Source organism: Arctopsyche grandis, chromosome 5 (assembly GCF_051622035.1).
Source record: "Arctopsyche grandis isolate Sample6627 chromosome 5, ASM5162203v2, whole genome shotgun sequence".
Taxonomy (NCBI): Eukaryota; Metazoa; Arthropoda; class Insecta; order Trichoptera; family Hydropsychidae; genus Arctopsyche; species Arctopsyche grandis.
The window spans coordinates 22,586,998-22,606,691 of record NC_135359.1 but is presented as its reverse complement, the minus strand read 5'-3'; the positions used below and the strand labels follow the sequence as shown (position 1 = coordinate 22,606,691).

The 19,694-nt window shown below is 34.9% G+C and overlaps 1 protein-coding gene across 1 annotated transcript in view; it reads right to left on the bottom strand.

Moving 5' to 3' along the window:
* Positions 1 to 8,550: 8,550 nt before the first annotated feature.
* The window catches only part of DAT (Sodium-dependent dopamine transporter), a 16,712-nt gene continuing 5,568 nt past the window's right edge, over positions 8,551 to 19,694 (bottom strand). The window contains 9 exon segments of the mRNA XM_077430836.1: positions 8,551 to 8,776; positions 8,841 to 9,109; positions 9,191 to 9,419; positions 9,486 to 9,723; positions 9,806 to 9,909; positions 9,980 to 10,253; positions 10,327 to 10,361; positions 10,483 to 10,766; positions 13,694 to 13,828. Of these exon segments, the coding sequence (XP_077286962.1) occupies positions 8,657 to 8,776; positions 8,841 to 9,109; positions 9,191 to 9,419; positions 9,486 to 9,723; positions 9,806 to 9,909; positions 9,980 to 10,253; positions 10,327 to 10,361; positions 10,483 to 10,766; positions 13,694 to 13,828 (1,688 nt within the window). The 3' untranslated portion in view covers positions 8,551 to 8,656.

Sequence of the window (19,694 nt, the reverse complement as noted above, 5' to 3'; positions counted from 1 at the left end):
TTCCTGTATTTCCTCGTTATGCCGAGCATACAGACTGCATTATACTTTGTGTAGCATCTTGGTGTTCAGTATCCAAGTTTCATATCCATACGTCATCACTGGCAAAACGCATTTATCGAAGATCTTTTTCTTCAGACAGTGTGGCATTTTGGATTTAAAAACAACATTCATTTGTCCAAATGCACTCCATCCTAATTTCATACATCTCTTTATCTCTTCTTCTTTACTACGGGATATGTCAATTATATGACCTAAATATAAATAATTATTTACTACTTCTACTGATTTATCATCTCATGAAATGCTATTAGACATGCAATAACTATTGAACATTAGTTTTGTCTTATTTACGTTAATTTTCAATCCTACTTTCGTACTTTCCCTGTCCACCTGTGTTTCTTTGTTAATTAGGTCAGCCGGATCGCGAGCTATTAAAACTATATCGTCTGCGAACCGAAGATGATTTATTCCTGCTGTGATGATACCATTAAAAAAAATTCAAATTGAAATAGGAAATGAATTTTCAAATTGAAAATAACAAATGAATTTTCAACGTGAGAAAAAATCCGATACACGAGTTAACATTTTCCCGAAATAGTGGTCCAATTCTATTTAGTACAATATTTAATGTTCATTAATCATTTGCAATTTCTTCTAATTTTTATATTTCGCAATACCCATCGCGTTAGTGTCAATTTATAACCACTACAATTATAAAATTGTAAAATTTAAGTTTCCGACATAGAAAATTCGAAGCGAGTATACTATTTTTGCACAATAATACATAATCATCATTTACACCCACTCACCATCGACTGGCCTCTCCAACATGCTTCCATTTTTCTCTGTTTTAGATATTACCATTTCAATCTTTTCATATACATATATGTATATATTTCATAGATTGTCCAAGTTAAGCTACGCATGAGTGTCATATTAATATTTTATTTATTTTAAAAATACCCTTTAATCGACATATTTGTAACGTTTACAATACTTTTACTACATACATATATGTTCATATGTATGTTATAAAAGAAACTTTGTATATTTTTTTACAGAAATGAGTGATTCAACGCCTCGCGAAAATAAAATAAAATCCAAACTCATCGATATGGAAAATTTTATAACAGAACTATCTGGGTCTTGTGAAGAACGAGAAAAACTATTACAAAAAAAAATTAAAGAATTGGAAGATCAATTAGAAACATTAAAAAATAATAAAGTATTCTTTTTAATTTTCAATATCAATTTGAAAAATAATTTAAGTACATACTTAAATGTATGTACATATGTGCATTATATGTATATTTATTTTAAATTGTTTTACTCGTTTTTCGTCAAAAATAGGATATTAAACGAAATGAATATCAAAGAAGTATAAATATTCACATTACAAGAGAGAATGAGCTTAAGAAGCTACTCCAAGAAATGGAAGACAGAGAAGTTGTACTTTCTTTAACATTAGGACAAGCTGAAGAAGATTGGAGGAAAAGAAATTCCCCTGAACAAACTTCACCTAAAACGTCCACAATGGACGATGCTATTAAAAATGATTCGTATTACAAAGATAAATGTGAAGAATTGGAGCAAGAGGTAAAAAATATTATTGTTAAGTGTTTAAATATAATTGCGTACATTATACTAAGCAGATTTCAATTTTGAAATTCATTAAAAATTTTAGGTATTTGATTTAAATGAGAAAATTACAAAGCTGAAAACTTTAATAAAAGATTTAGAAGTTGAGAAGGAAGATCTTTTATCACGTTATAAAAAACTGCAAATTGATAGCGAAAATGATGAAAAGGTGAATCCCATCAATTCAATGGTAAATAAAAGTTGAATATTTCAAGTTTTAATATATGTAGTTCCTCTTTAATTTGTTTTCCGATTTTTCTTGGAAATTTTTATTGGTAGATACTGTAGCACATATTCTTCACATTGGGATCTTTGCTCCATCGATGACTGGAGACGTACATATTTTATTTAATTTTAATCACTAATAATAATTTCAGATAACCTTGGAAGTAAATTCAGTTGCCACCATTAAAAATACCGATGGAAAAATTATCCTCGATGAAGTCACCATAGAAACTTGCAAAAATGTATTATTTTAATCTAATTTTGTCATGATTAAGACATATCACATACTCAGTAATTGAAATATTTTTTTATAGTTCATCCACAAAGTATCTCAATTGGCGGAAAAAATTGCATGTGAGAAAACCAATGCAATGATATCGATATTATCTCTTGAAATAGTAATGACAAATATATTTATAAATATAATATACATAAAAATGATATATTTAAACCGACATATAAACTCGTATTACGAAGAAATTCTTATATGCTATTTTATTAAATCGTACATTTAATTTTACATAATTTAATTTTTTGCAGAGCATAGGAGATTATCCGAAAAGTGAAAATAGTTCTGAAGCAGTATCTGAGAAAACTGGTCATACTACAAAGAGCACTCCAACATCGTTTCCTGCTTCCGAAAAGTCTAGAGTATCAGCGAAGAGCAAAGAAATTGCACAATCTGAAGAGGATCATTCCTCAAAGCATTCGAAAAGTAAACAATGTTCTGAAGCTGGAACTGAAAAATCTGGTCATACCACAAAGAGCACACCAACATCGTCTCCTGCCTCCGAAAAGTCAATTGTGTCAGCAAAGAGTAAAGATAGTGCACAATCTGAAGAGGATCAATCCTTAAAACGTGCGCAGAGTGAACACTGTTCTGAAGCTGGATCTGAAAAATCTGTTCATACCACAAAGAGCATACCAACATCGTCTCCTGCTTCCGAAAATTCTATTGTGTCAGCGAAGAACAAAGAAAGTACACGATCCGAAGAGGATCATTCCTTAAAGCGTGTGCAGACAGAACACTGTTCTGAATCTGGATATGAAAAATCTGGTCATACCACAAAGAGCATACCAACATCGTCTCCTGCTTCCGAAAAGTCAAGTGTGTCAGCGAAGAGCAAAGAAAGTGCGCGATCTGAAGAGGATCATTCCTCGAAGCGTTCGAAAAGTGAACAATGTTCTGAAGCTGGATCTGAAAAATCTGGTCATACCACAAAGAGCACACCAACATCGTCTCCTGCCTCCGAAAAGTCAATTGTGTCAGCAAAGAGTAAAGATAGTGCACAATCTGAAGAGGATCAATCCTTAAAACGTGCGCAGAGTGAACACTGTTCTGAAGCTGGATCTGAAAAATCTGTTCATACCACAAAGAGCATACCAACATCGTCTCCTGCTTCCGAAAATTCTATTGTGTCAGCGAAGAACAAAGAAAGTACACGATCCGAAGAGGATCATTCCTTAAAGCGTGTGCAGACAGAACACTGTTCTGAATCTGGATATGAAAAATCTGGTCATACCACAAAGAGCATACCAACATCGTCTCCTGCTTCCGAAAAGTCAAGTGTGTCAGCGAAGAGCAAAGAAAGTGCGCGATCTGAAGAGGATCATTCCTCGAAGCGTTCGAAAAGTGAACAATGTTCTGAAGCTGGATCTGAAAAATCTGGTCATACCACAAAGAGCACACCAACATCATCTCCTGCCTCCGAAAAGTCAATTGTGTCAGCAAAGAGTAAAGATAGTGCACGATCCGAAGAGGATCATTCCTTAAAACGTGCGCAGAGTGAACACTGTTCTGAAGCTGGATCTGAAAAATCTGGTCACACCATAAAGAGCCCACCAACATCGTCTCATGCTTCCGAAAAGTCTAGTCTGTCAGCGAAGAGCAAAGAAAGTGCCCGATCTGAAGAGGATCATTCCTCGAAGCGTTCGAAAAGTGAACAATGTTCTGAAGCTGGATCTGAAAAATCTGGTCACACCATTAAGAGCACACCAACATCATCTCCTGCTTCCGAAAACTTTAGTGTATCAGCGAAGAGCACAGAAAGTGCACGATCCGAAGAGGATCATTCCTCGAAGCGTTCGAAAAGTGAACAATGTTCTGAAGCTAGATCTGAAAAATCTGGTCACACCATAAAGAGCACACCAACATCGTCTCCTGCTTCCGAAAATTCTATTGTGTCAGCGAAGAGCACAGAAAGTACACGATCCGAAGAGGATCATTCCTTAAAGCGTGTGCAGAGTGAACACTGTTCTGAAGCTGGATCTGAAAAATCTGTTCATACCACAAAGAGCATAACAACATCGTCTCCTGCTTCCGAAAATTCTATTGTGTCAGCGAAGAGCACAGAAAGTACACGATCCGAAGAGGATCATTCCTTAAAGCGTGTGCAGAGTGAACACTGTTCTGAAGCTGGATCTGAAAAATCTGTTCATACCACAAAGAGCATAACAACATCGTCTCCTGCTTCCGAAAATTCTATTGTGTCAGCGAAGAGCACAGAAAGTACACGATCCGAAGAGGATCATTCCTTAAAGCGTGTGCAGAGTGAACACTGTTCTGAAGCTGGATCTGAAAAATCTGTTCATACCACAAAGAGCATAACAACATCGTCTCCTGCTTCCGAAAATTCTATTGTGTCAGCGAAGAGCACAGAAAGTACACGATCCGAAGAGGATCATTCCTTAAAGCGTGTGCAGAGTGAACACTGTTCTGAAGCTGGATCTGAAAAATCTGTTCATACCACAAAGAGCATAACAACATCGTCTCCTGCTTCCGAAAATTCTATTGTGTCAGCGAAGAGCACAGAAAGTACACGATCCGAAGAGGATCATTCCTTAAAGCGTGTGCAGAGTGAACACTGTTCTGAAGCTGGATCTGAAAAATCTGGTCATACCACAAAGAGCACACCAACATCGCCTCTCATCGTATCTCACACGTCTTCGAAATTTAACCCAAGTGAAATTGATAGGATGGATAAATCATCTGATACTTTCATTGATGGAAAACAAATCAACAAAGAGCATTGCACATGTTGTTACTGTATGGAGAAAAAACGACAAATTGATTCATGTGAATGTTTGAAGACGGAAGAATTTTCCGATATTGAAGATAGCGTAGTAGATGATACGATAAAAACTTCAGAAGAATCGAAAAATCAATCCTCTGAAGCTGTAATTGAAAAGTTTAAGAAAATTTCGAAAAACGACGACAATTTTGGATCTGAGAAGAGGTTGATAAAAAGCAATGAAAGTATAGTGACTGATACGGAAAATGATAAAGAAACTTTTAAAATTGACGAATTTTCTGAAGCTGAATCTAAAAAATCTATTCATACCGTAACACACATTCGAAGCTCGGCTTCTCCATCTGAAAAGACAAGAATGTCAAGAAGTAAAGAAAATGCATTATCTAGATCAGAATATTCCCCAAAAGTTTCTAAATATGGTCAAAACTTAAAAAGTGAAACCGAAAAATCTAGTATGACAACAATAAGCAAACGAAGTGGAATGATGACAAACAAAATAAGTTCACCATTTAAATTAGAATGTTCATCCAAAACCTCTACAAGTAACAAAAGTTCCGAAATTGTATATAAAAAATCGAATCATTCTGCAATGAGCAACGGCATCCCGACTCCTGCGTCTGAAAAGTCAACCGTGTCAGTAAAAAGTAAAGAATCATTATCTAAAACACAAAATTTTTCAAAAGCTTCCAAAAATGATCAAAATTTAAAATATGGTACTGAAAAATCCAGCCATACTATATTGAGCAAATTAATTTCATATTCTGTTTCCAAAAATTCGAACAGCAAAGAAAGTACAAAATCTGGAGCATATATTTATTCAGACGGTTCAAATTGTGACAATATTTCCAAAAATGGATCTCAAAATTCAAGTCATCCCATATCTAGCTCACCAAATTCATCGCCTGTTTCTGAAAAGGCGAGGGTTTCCTTGAAGAACAAAGAAATTACAAAATCAGAAATAGATTATTTTTCAGATGATTCGAAAAGTTATTCCAGTTCAAAAGGTGCATTTGAAAAATCTATCCATCTCACAACCAGCAAATCAAGTCTATCTGCCGCTTGTGAAGAGACCAGTATGTTGGCCAAAAGTAAAGAAGGTACAAATTCTGAAGCAAATAATTCTTCAGACAGTTCGAAAAGTGATCATATATCTAAAGCCATATCTGAAAAATATAGCCATACCATATTGAGCATACCAACTTCAATTCTAGCTTCCCAAAATTCAAATGTGTCAGTGAAAAATAAAGACAGTACACAACTTGAAGCAGATATTTCTTCACAGTATTCGACTAGTCATTCCAAGGCATTGCAAAAAGATGGATCTGAAAAATCTATCTATTGCACAACAAGTGAACGAAGTTCACCTGTTTCTAAAGAATCCAATGTGATAGTCAAGAAAAAAGAAAGTGAAAAATCTGAAGAGGGTCATGCGTCAGAGGGTGAAGATGGATCTGAAAAATCCAAGCGAAGTACTCTCACTCATTGTGACGAATCAACCACAACATTGAAAAGCAAAAGTGCTACAATTGAGGTGAAGAATGCTTCAGATGTTTCAAAATGTAAACAAAGTTCTGTGTCTGGCGCTGATTTCGAAAATTGTCGAAAATATTTGAACAGCCAAGCTGCTGGTGTTGATAATGTCAATTTTTCGGTTGAAGAAGTAATTATTGAAAAAAATCCCGAGTTTTCACCCGAAAAATCCAGTCGAGTCCAGTTAAGAGACAAGCAGAGTATTGGAATGGACTCTGACGCTTCAAATGTTTCTCAAAAACAAACAAGAATTTCTCAAAAACAAAGAAGGCTTTATGAAGTCATAGATTACTTTGCAAGATCTATGATTCAAGAAAATGTTTTGAGTTTGGCCAAGCAATCTATTTCCCGAAAATTGGACAAAACAGATTGCGATTGTCGAGCACCGTATTGAATCTGATCGTTACTTAATTTCTCTGTTGTTCTCTAAAAATTCTTGTTTAAATTCTTATTCTTTAAAAATTTATTTTTTAAATACATACCTACATATATAAATTAATCAAAGTCTTTTTTTAAAACCTTTTATTTAAGTTTGACATCCAAGCTTCGTTCGACGTGGTTTCCAGTTGAGTCATATTCGATCGTCAAATCGATCTGAAATTTGGGCTTACTATGTGTTTTTGCCTAAGATTTCTTTTTTTTTTTTTAATTATTTTCGCTAACGTGATTCAAATAAAAAGTATTTAGACATTTAAAATATATTTTATTTCACTAGCAAAATAAGAATCAATATTCACAATGGCTGAAATGAATATCGATTTTTATAAAAGTTACATAGTGATTTCTAAGGCTATTTAATAAATACATATTTAATATTTATCGCACACATATGCAGATGTAATATATGAACCGATAATATTATCTTAAAGTCTAAACACTCAATGAACTAATTTTACAAAACTTTTAAATACCTAAATTCACTACAAAAATTATTCGGAATGCAGTGAATCGAGAAATTACGTGATGGCTGCCGCACGAATTTCTCGTCAACGCGTTCTCGTAATATAACCATCAACTTACCAAAACACAGAAATGAATATATTCTATAATATGTATGTATATTGCTCACTACACAACTTCACAATAAGCAACCTAGACACTATTTGAGAACACCTAATCATATAAACAACAAGATTACAATTAACAAAACAGTCACAACAGTTCGCCGATTCACATTGCCCTCTATGAAACGACGAACGACAAAATCATATTTTTATTACACTATCAAAATTCATATTCAATATAATTTTATACAAGTGCATTTTTATATATATATATATATATATATATATATATATATACATATATATATATATATATATATATATATATATATATATATATATATATATATATATATATATATATATATATGTGTGTAGGTATATGAATATTTTATTTTTTTAATCACATACATTTATTTAATCACATTTAATATACATATCATCAAAATCTAATATACCGAGAATCAATCATCGGTATTTTGCTATTATCTATACAGCATTTTTTCGGGCGACTCTTTCGAATCAACCCTTGGTATTTTTAATTAAGATATTTATAATATTTTTTTAAATGAATATATAGGTAATTCTTAATCGTAAGAATATATAGTACTAATAAATATTTTTTTCATATAATATAAATGTATAAGCATGAATAATATATTTACGAATATGATTAGTATAATGTTGTAGATATAATATTAATACTTTATAGTATAATTTTCTAGATGTATAATATGAACATGCACAAGTTTAATATGGTATATTATATTTTGACTGCAAACAGGTATAGATTCAGTCCTTATACTGATAAGTGGTACTTCATAATAATATACTTTCTTTTCGGTACCTACTTACAGATGTAACGTCGATAAATCTGTGTTAATTTGACTCTCAAACTGATTCAATGCCGATTGCAATCTTTTTCAAAACAGTAAAATACAATTAATCCTAGTTTTAAATACATCAAAATACATTAATAAGAGAAGCATTTTTTTCCACTTGGAAAATAATTATACACTTAGATTTCGCTTTCGCGAATAATGTAACATAAAATAAACAACATTTTTTTCTTTTAAGTATTGAACTATTATAGTTATATATTTTAACGGATCGTTGTGGGAAAGATTTATCTGAGAAGAATCACAAGATGTGATTGAAATATGTGATTGTTGTTCGAACAGCTCATACGTAATAAAGCTGAAAGGAGAGACGCGTATTTTGGGGCCCTCAGACATCCTGAGGTTCTGAAGAATTTGCCTCTGAAAATCCTTGAGGGCAGTCCACAGCCACCCCGTTGACCCTTGCTGCCTGAGTATCACACCATGGTGTAGTCAGGATCTTGATCCTCTGCAAATATAACGATTGACAATCTATCTCAGACGGACCTCAATATCCAAACAACTAATCTCACCTGCATGAAAGTGCCTTTGGTCATGAGTATCTTGAAAATGGCAACGGCTGGTATCATTGCAACACTGGAGCCAGCTATGCACCAGCCCAACACGTTAGCCCATCCTGGATAGACGTAATCTTCATAGCTCAACGGCTCGTATCCAATCAACCCGTAGACCGTGATGAATATGAGAAACAATGGAGCTGCAAACCGCCAGCAAATTCTCCAATAGAGACCCGGAGCAAACCCAATCATATCTTTGATGTCGTCGCAAAACCTCTGGGTACCTTTGAGTATAGGAAGACATAAACCAACAATGTCCAATACAATTGAAGCAATAACTAAACTACAAAGTCTAAACTACCTACCGTAAATCCATGATACAGCAATGGCTTCGAAGAAAACAGCCACCAATATTGAGTAACCAGCAGCATAACGATCCAACAGTTGAAAAAAGTAGAAACCACCCTGAGAACAACTCGCTAATCCGACCAAAAAATACAAAGAGAATAGACAAGCAACGAATATTTCTCGATTGCGACCTATTTTAGGAAACTCGTCACTCAATGCTGTTATTATCGCTTCTGAACCTCCAAACTGAAAACGCAAAAAAATTAAAGACATAAACAAACTATCAATTCAGCACACAATTTATTTACTCACTGAACTATCCAATCCAAGAGTGAGCAGCATCATGAAGAAAATCAGTGCCCAAAATACGCTTCCAGGCATGGTGGCTATAGCTGCTGGGTATACGACGAAAACCAATCCTGGACCCTCAGTAGCCACATCCTGGATTGAACGCCCTGAAGCGTGAGCCATATAGCCAAGAACCGAAAATATAACAAATCCTGCTATGAAACTAGTTGCCGAGTTGATGAAACTTGTTAACAAAGCATCCCTAAAATCAAAATTTTAATTTTAATAATATGCTTATGTGTATACCCACGAGTTTATACGTACATATTGAAAATGATACGTACTGGTAGACATTGTTGTGATATTTGTTGTATGAAGCATAAGCTAACAGCACTCCAAAACCTGGACCGAGAGAAAAGAACACTTGCGTTGCAGCATCCACCCACACCTTAAAAAATATAGTAATTTTTTTTACAAGAATCTCAAAAAATAGCTCAATAAACTTTCTTTTACATTACCTCGGGATGAGTTATTACTTCAAAGTTTGGATTCAAATAGTATCTTATACCGTTAGCAGAGCCTGGTAGCGTTACACCTCTTACGAGCAAAACAAGAAGCACTGCGTAAGGAAAGAGTGCAGTGAACCATACGACTTTTCCAGATGTGCTTATGCCTTTCCATAGTGAGAAATAGCAAATCAGATAAACAGCCAAGAGACAAAGAGCCAGATCCCATTTGACTTCACCCAAGTCGTGCAAACCTTTGCTGTGATGCAGCTCTAGAACTGCTCGACTGCAATAAGAACGAGGACTTAATGTAACTGGTTGAGGGTGTTTTTAATTTGAGTTGAATGGCCATTGCTCACTTGAAGTATTCCGCAGCAGCCGATGCAAAACGAGGCTCTGGCACTCCCGGTATTAGAGATATTGGAGCAACCGTAGTATTATGACCAGTTGTTGTTGAAGTGTTCGAGCCAGAAGTAGGAGTCGTCGAAATACCTTGAGGTAGATTTGTAGTCCACGTTGAATTATCGGCACGAGTCTCGTTTCCACCGCCCATCATTTCGAACTATAAAAAAGGAACAATATGCACTCAAACGTGACCTAACGCTTATATAGTCCACGTGGTGAATTTTAAATTGAATATTTACTGGACGGCACAAAGGGGTGTTCCAAGGGTTTTCGCAAGAAGTCCATGGTAGTAAATCGGTAAAGGAAGCAAAGAAATAACGTAGAGCCCATGCTATGATGACGTTGTAGTAGAAGTCGACATAGAAGGCTATCAAAACCACAGCATACCCAATACCTAGAACGAGATAACACGTACAAATGCAACGGTGTGAGTGGTAGCGCACCCTCTCCAGCTAAATCGCGTAAGAATGGACCCTCGCTAAGTTGATTTATTGTAATCCCCAAATCCAGTGGATATTATCTGGGAGTACCCCCTCGGGGAACATCCGCTACAACCTTTTCTCTCAAATCGCATTACACCACACTTTATAGCGACTTGTCCCAAGATTCACTCGTCTACTACTAGTTTCGCAGTGTGAAACTTTTCAGACATACGCTGACTGAATACTAATTTTAAAATAATAAATTGCGATAACTGCGGTTTTAATATTCTTCTCGATCAATTTTTTAACGAGTTTTAGGATAACGAGATACCCCTAATATTTGTGAAACAACAACTTTCTAAGCGATAAGTTTCTGGTTAAAGTTGCTAACAAGTGTCTTTCGCATTGTTCGCTCTTGAGAGGATATTTCTCAAAGGCAATCATTCCAGCGCGATTACAAGAGAGTTCCGAGCTGATTTTTGATATAGGGCGTAAGCTGGAGGGCTCAATCCTCCCTGAAAGGGTAGACAGAGGTGGCAGGGGTGGAAAACCATCCCTCCTTATCCCGTTACGGAAATGGCAGCTTCGAAGCCGTGTCGGTGGTGAAAGCTATGTCGAATGTGACTTGCGAATCAAATGACCCGACGAATAATATCAAGAACCCTAAAATTTACGGTCGTCACACTAGATTTGCTTGGAATCGAACCAATTGTATTTCCATCTTGAAAATTATATTACAATTTTTTTGAGTTCACAAAAAAGTATACTAAATATATACTATACAGGCGTCAAGCCCTCTTTTATCGTATTTAATTACAAAATTATTACTATACCATCTAAGTAGGGGATAATGAATGTGTTTCCAGAAAGTACTGTTAAATTTTGAGGACATATAGTATAATAGTCTAATACATATTTCTGTAGTCTATATCAATCAGCCAAAGTTAAATATGATTTGTGATTGAAAAATATTACGTTATATGTATGTATGTATGTATTTATATTACAGTCGACGTGTATTTTCAGTTGTAATTGTATATTCCAACTGACGTTTAAAGTTATTCATATTCGAATACAATTCAACTAGTTAATTACAACTCTACAAGCGCAAGTACACTTTCAACAATGTGTGTCAGTTGTAACAGTTGAGTTTTGACAGTTCTGATGTTTTTAAAAATACTTTTGAATTCAATAATGTGTTAATATTTCCTGGGTATTACGAATACAGGTAATGTGTACTTCAAAACAAAATTTTGATTTTCAAACTCAATTTACTAATCGAGTGACGTTTTCCCGACAACCAAGCCCCTCCCTCTAACTTGGTACCAATTTATAGTTGAAATGTATTTTCAGTTGTAATATATTTTGAACAGTTGGAATGAAATTCACCATATGAATCAACTTATGTGGATTAGACGGAATATATTCCAAATAGTCAAAATATATTACAACTGAAAATACACTTCAACTATAACGGCAGTTGGTACCAGGTTAGTTGGAATATATTCCAACAAGTCAAAATATATTAACACTGCAAGTTACACTTCAACTGTAACATTTCTAGCAAACGAATTAAAAATAAATAATTTAATTTTTTATACAAATGTACATATATTCTACTATCTCATTGGCCCACTCCTTGGACAAAACGAAAGTTTGTGATTAAAAACGTATTTAATCAAAAATAAAATAAACTTAAAAGACGACAAAGAAATGTTTTACCTGACTTCACAGTCATAATTTTTTTAAGATCAGAAGTGATTGGATGAATTTTATAGCCGATCGAAGCAGCACGTTCCTCAATTTCAAGCATCTCTAAATTAATTATTCTCGAAATGTGCTCTTCCTCTGAGAAAAGGCGCCGTCCCATCAGACACACCCCTACGAGGGGGGGTCAGGAGTAGAGCTCTCTCTGAAGAACTATTGCATTATGCGGGTGGAGGGTGAGTCTAGGGGGAGGTGGGGGTGGCAGCTGAGTGCCGGGTAAGTGCTCAGGCTCTCACAATGGGGACACACTTTTGCGTTTCTTAAAAGGCGCCGACGATGCGAGAATGATTTACAGGCTCCCACCTCCTCGTCCTCCTTCCTTTCCTTATTCCATATCTTCTCCTCTCTTCTTTCGTTGTTCTGCCCTTAAGCCCTCTAGGAGTCGGCCGCAATCCACAGGTGGATTATCCGGGAAAAGTCTTAACAGCCAGCTCAATTTTTACGTCGACACATCAACAAGTGCCACGTTGTCGACCGACTTAATAAAACCCAACCTTTTTGATAATAATTCTGATAGGTCACATTACATGTAAAATATTGTATTCAAGTAGAATGATAGAAACATTTCTCTATATAATTTGACTACTGAAAAGGAAAGACAAAAGCGATGCAGTATTATCGGTGAAAGCAAAGCGAAGTGAAATTTCACCGAATAGTAATTTTGATCTCAATTATCGTTCGACTGGAATGATTGCTCTTCTTTTTATACAAGTAAAAGCTTTGCAAAGAAGACCCTTTCGGGACATATGTACATTAAAATTTTATAAAAATTCTATTAATTTTGTATTGATATGAAGGTGGTCGCAATGAATAATTCTTTAAGACAAATCGGTCTCATTTACCCATTTAAATTTGATGTAAACATTTGTTGAATTGAAGCATTTAGATAAACGCTTTAAAATTCGTACCTACAAATGGTTTCTTTTGTCCATTGTTCGGTCCCCTCGCGTTCACTTTCTGGTCCATTAGATCGAGAAGGCCGCGAATGAGTACTTATTTATTCCTGTCACACTTTCAGCCCAAAATATATACCCAAAGTTCATACCGACTTACATATAATATTGAAATTTTAGAAACTGCAATTGTTAAATTTATAAATAAATATTGTTTAATAACATTTATAAAAACTTACCTTTGAAGAGCGGTACTATTCTTCCCCAGCAAGTGATGGCACCCTTGCGATGGAATTGTCCAAGAGCCAACTCCATGTAGAACAGTGGAATACCACCAACCACCAACATGATACAATACGGCACAAGAAATGCACCTGTCAAAATTAACACAGATTTTATAAAAAATGAACGATCCAGTCATTAAAACAAACAGCATCAACTATATTTTGACAGCAGTAACTTCACGAATCTTTTTCCAAACGAAACAAAACAAATTTTCTGCTATTCTTTGTTATTAAGTGTAATGAAGTTTTATTTTATTTTATTTATTCAATTAAGCATAAACAGATTGCGTCCAAAGTGACGAGTATACTATACAGATTAAGAAACATATATCAAATTAAATATAATACATAACCATTATATACTTTTCACATTTTTGTAGACATCTATAGTCGAACATTGCAAACATATTTAATTATATAATACGATCAATACGCATTTTATACAGTACGACTATTTTTGTATATTAATCTTATTGTTTTTGTAAATAAACTTTGGAGAAATTTTGCAGCATTTTTGTATTCAATCGGCGAACAACTCGAGGTTTGCGAGAGAAATTGGAACCGTTTCAATGAAAATCAGAAAAATTGGCAAATTCTGATAAGAAACGATTGACCTCGAGTCACAAACCAACAACGAAACTCTAGTGGGAATCGAGCCCATGACACTCCACACGAAAACATAAGTTGTTAAACACTAGGCCACGCTGCTAGTTGTTGTTTATTATTTGTACAAAAAAGATTTGTATGATTTTGGGTGTCAAAAGGGTATTGATTCTATTAGGAGGAACTACATTTTCAACATTTTTTTGTACAATTATCTTAACGGATCTATCGTAATACAAATGTATAAATGCTAACAATGTATAGGTACAGATTAAGCCAAACAATTAATGTTTTATTAAATCAATCTGTTCAAAAATTGTTCCAACGGCATTTCATCGGCTTAGTTCAGCATTTAATTAGAACGTTCTTGGACTGGAGTACGTAATACGTCGAATTCAATCCACGGGATGGAGGTTGTCATGGCGAAAAGCTCTGATCCCCAGAGCACAGAGATTTGTATTTAATATTTAATAGCAATCGTACTATTGAATAAAAAGAAATACCACAATATCTCGATTGTCTCACGTATATATATATCCATACCTACCCTGCGAGTCGTTTAAATGTGCTCGCAGAGGGATTTGACGACTCGATTTTCCGCCGAGGGTGGAAAATCTAAGGTGAATTTTCCCGGCGCCGGATCAAGGGTGACGATGATTAATTAGCACCAGCAATTCATCCGAGCATAATTAAACTGCACATACGCGTTATTCGATCATTAAGAGGTGGCGCGTTGACATGTACTTTCATACGGTGAAACTGTCATAAATAACCCTCGCTTGGTTTTGAATTGAATTGAAGTGTGCGTTGCCGTCGTCGATTTTCAGCTAACGGGTAAAAATACGAAATCCGTTTTCAGATAGACATAATGGAGAACGAGTTGACGAGGCGGGGGCGGCGTCCCCGGCATAGTGAGGGGGCCCCCGTTACGGTGGAGCCCCACATTCCGACCGGACGTTGCATTGTTCGCGCGAGTGGCCACCGCTCTCGAGGAAGCCCTAATTACGCAGTAATTGGTGTTACGACCGCTCCTCTGCAGATGTAGACAGTGTGTGGACCTCGAGCGGCCATTTACAACCCCTGACTTTCCATTCAATCAATGTCTGAATATTTTTTATATTCCATGAACATTTTATTCATATTTTATAACTTGAACTAGCTGAACCCGGCATGCGTTGCAATGCCACGATAACGCATGCAATTCCCGTTCCCATTCCCGTTCTCGTTCTCGTTCCCATTTGTCGGAAAAACGCAGGCAGGCAGTGAACACATTTGAAATTATTCGACTATTTGTTTATTTTACTCTAACAACGCATGTCACGACGCGAAAACATTTGAAATTATTGCGTTGCAATGCCACTCATTCCCATTATTCACGTTTTCGTTCCTGTTTTTGGCCGATTTTTTTCTCAGTAAGCTTCCCGGACATGCATACAATAAATACTGAAAGTTCCATCGTACAACAACGCATGCAATTCCCGTTCCCGTTCCCGTTTCTCGATGTGTTTCACTAAGTAAATGTTTCAGTTTCAAATTAATACTTAATAATCAAATTAAATTATAGTAACGATAATTAGTCGGAAAAACGCAGGCGGTGAATACATTTGAAATGATTGCGTTGCAATGTCACTCATTTCTGTATTCTCGTTCCCGTTGCCATTTTTGGGGGATTTTTTTTTACAGAAACCATCGCGGGCATACACGCAATAACTCATGTAAGTTTCATCGCAATCGGTTGAATGGTATAGGAACGCATATGTGACAGACAGACAGACAAACATTGGTTTTTATATATGTATATGTATGAATATAGATTATCTATATTTCTTGTCAATTGTTGAATTGAATTCTTGCAATCGAATTTTGACGCATTCTTTGAACCGTCGACTAAAGTTAATATATTATATTGAAAAAAAAATGGAATCCGTTTATTTAGTTACCGTATAAATTAATCAACCTTTAGTTAAAGTTTTAATGTTTTTTATAGCGAGGGAATAAAAAAATTAATCTTTATAAACCATTTATATTTTTTACGTATTTATTCTCAATGACCGTAGTAGTATGTATTTATAGGTAGTAATGTAAGTAGATAGACTAGTAAATATTTTGCCAAATCTTTTCACCTTCCCTAATTCCAACAAATAAGTCTCAAATTTTCATTGAAACTGAATGCAAGATGAAAGTCATATCCACGTTAGCACAAGATCCTTGTCGGTCTATCCTCTTCATCGTTGCACGTGTTTGAATATATTTTATTACCTCTTTTGAATATATTCAATAACTAACGAAAAATGTTTAACATTAAATTAACATTTATAGATGTCGTTGTAAAGAAACTTAAATTAATTTTAGCTTCATTAAACATGTAGCGACTACTATATTCCGATGGGTGGGCGAGTGGCGATTTTGAACCTAGCTCAATCACCCACCGGTGGGCGCACGGCGATGTTAATATCATGAAATTCGACTAACTATTCTCGAAAAAGAGATAAACATACGAATGAAACGTACTTTTTCAAAATTTTTGTCCAGATAAATAGATTGGATGGTGGCACAGGACATTGATGAAAATCTAAATTTGGTTTTTCGCTCCAGCCTGATTGATACATATGCATATTCAAGTTTTGCAAATAAATCATCCTCTCTATAATTATTTGTTTGCCGAGCAAAGCTCAATAAGTTGTCTTATCCGTGACTAAAGCTACATTTATACGAATGGTGCTTACCGTTTAAATAATATTGGGTAACATCACCAGTGTATGATGTGATTGAGTAAGGAAAATTTTCTCTCAAGTTTCCGTTTTTTCAAGAGTACTATAAGTAATGTCGAATCTGTCCAAAGGAAAGGTAATTTCTAAGACATAACTAAGGATAACTTTTGAAACAGAAAAATGTATGAAACTGAACAATTAAAAGTACACTACATATTTCTGAATTAAATTTCTAACTTTCTAAAAGTTTAAGAATCACCTAGTAAATGTATATTTTTATGTGTGTGTATATTTGAACATGAAGCTGGGCAAATACATTTAGTATGAAGTGGCGACAAGTGACCCAGCTCGCTTGATTGACAGGCGGAACGGAAAACATTGTTGTAGCGGAGTGGTCAGGTGAATCAATCACCTCGCTTGGCAACCCCTGACTCTCGACTACACGATTTTCAGTGTTAAAAATGTAGCCGACCTACATATATAAACATCCATAATATAATAATATACATATACATGTATAAAAATAAGTCATTCTGATTATATTTACGCAACAAGTTAATGAAATTTGTAGACGATGTAGACCAGGTATGTAGATTCGTAAATCGGTTAACAACACGTTGGATACGCTTTTTTGTCAGTTACAAATGTATAAATATTATTCAGAAAAAATCTCCTTTTGAAAATAATAAAGCTATATATTCGACTTCTTAAAATAATTTTAACTTAAACTCATAATACTTCAACGTATGTATGTATGTACATAGTTTCAAATTAGCTGTATATTTCCTGTATTTCCCATTCAGAAAATGGCTTTTATTGAAACTGAGATGTTACATATAATCTAATTTAGTTATTGAAGTGATTCGAGCAAACCACTCTGGGTTATACCTATCTTCTTAATCAGTGATGTCCTTTACCGCCCTTAGGCAAAGTTCAAAATTGCACCCCTTCTAAAAATGATCATCATCCTCATCATTTAGAGCCATTCACCATCCACTGATGGATGAAGGCCTCTCTAACACTTTATTCGTCCCTGTTTGGCACAGCTCTCATTCTTCTCACCCCACACATCTTTCTAATTTCGTCTACCCGTCTTCTTTGCGGTCTTCTTTTCAGCGATTTTCTCGGGTACCATTCTAGCAATTCTTTTATCATTCTTTCGTCTATTCCTCTCGCTATGTTACCTGCTCATTACCATTTCAATCTGTTCACTCTCTTCACTATGTACATATGTATATCCACTACTCTTATCATACGTCCTCTCACCCACGTATTCTGTTTCCTATCACTACTCGTTATGCCGAGCATACAAAGTCCCATTGAAATTTATGTAACATCTTGGCGTTCAACGTCCAAGTTTCACATAAGATCTTTTTTTATTTAAGGTAATTTCGATGATATTATGTACATACTTAGATCAGTTGAGTATTGGCGGTCTATTCTTGAATGACAAGTTATTATATACATAAATATAAACAGGATATTTGATATGTTTTCCTCCTTCGGTTTGTCGCCTCTCAAAATTTTCCGCCCTTAGGAGTCGCCTTACTTGCCTATTCCCACGGGAAGTCTCAGCTCTTATTCATTGACTAATGTGGGAGTCACCTGATTTTCTAAACTGGTTCAATAAATTTGATGCCAAAATTAAAGAATTTCAGAATATTAAATACCTATTTTAAATTTAAGGAATCGGTGAAGAAAATTGGATGATGTGATACCCGTATTGTCGGTAAATGCATTTTTTATTCAATTTTCCTAACAAACTTTTCCACGAATTTTCGAGGAAATTTAGTTAATTACTGCCCACGCGTTCAAATTTTACATATAACTTATTGATCAGTAGATACTCGTTGGACTTATATACCAAAATATAAAACGAATTTTTCATTCAAATCTTTATAATGTTACGCATGAAATATCGTATTTTCATTTAGCTTCACTTTAGTTAGTGATACAAATTTTATTTTCCAATTACTTCTTTAAACGTTCAATGATTTAAAATGAATTCAATCAATTCTCCTTGATATTTTATATGATTATGAATGTATGTATGTATATATGTAGATTATATACATATTTTATAATAGACGTTCATTGTACATATATGTATGTAGTAGTTGGTCCGGCTTGAGATTGCCAGTCTCGTCGACAATTAACTGTCGCTGTCGCAATGTGATTATAGCATCAATTAGGCGAAATAGAAATTTCCGATAGGTGCCTTAATTGAGTTGCGACGTAGTTCGCCAGCCATCATGACACTCTACCCCCTCCCAAATAGGAGGGTGGGATGAGGGAGGACAGGACCTTCACCCTCACATAATACCTCTCCCGTGTACTGGAATATTGACTTCTTCAAATTCAACGAGGACGTAGCTAATTTATTTATTACAATATTTACCATTGTTCATACTGCCATACTGCAACTTGTAGGTGCATTGTAACAATGATGGTCTTCAATGAGGACGTCGGTAATTACGACTGCCCACTCGAAATTAAAAATCAACTGTGTACATATGTACTTGTTGATTTTTGAAAATAAATGTTGAATTTTGAAATTATTTTGTTTTCAATTGTTTTAAATATTTAAAACAAACCTTGTTTGATATGATATATTATTCAGTATGTTCGTTTTGTTGTACATG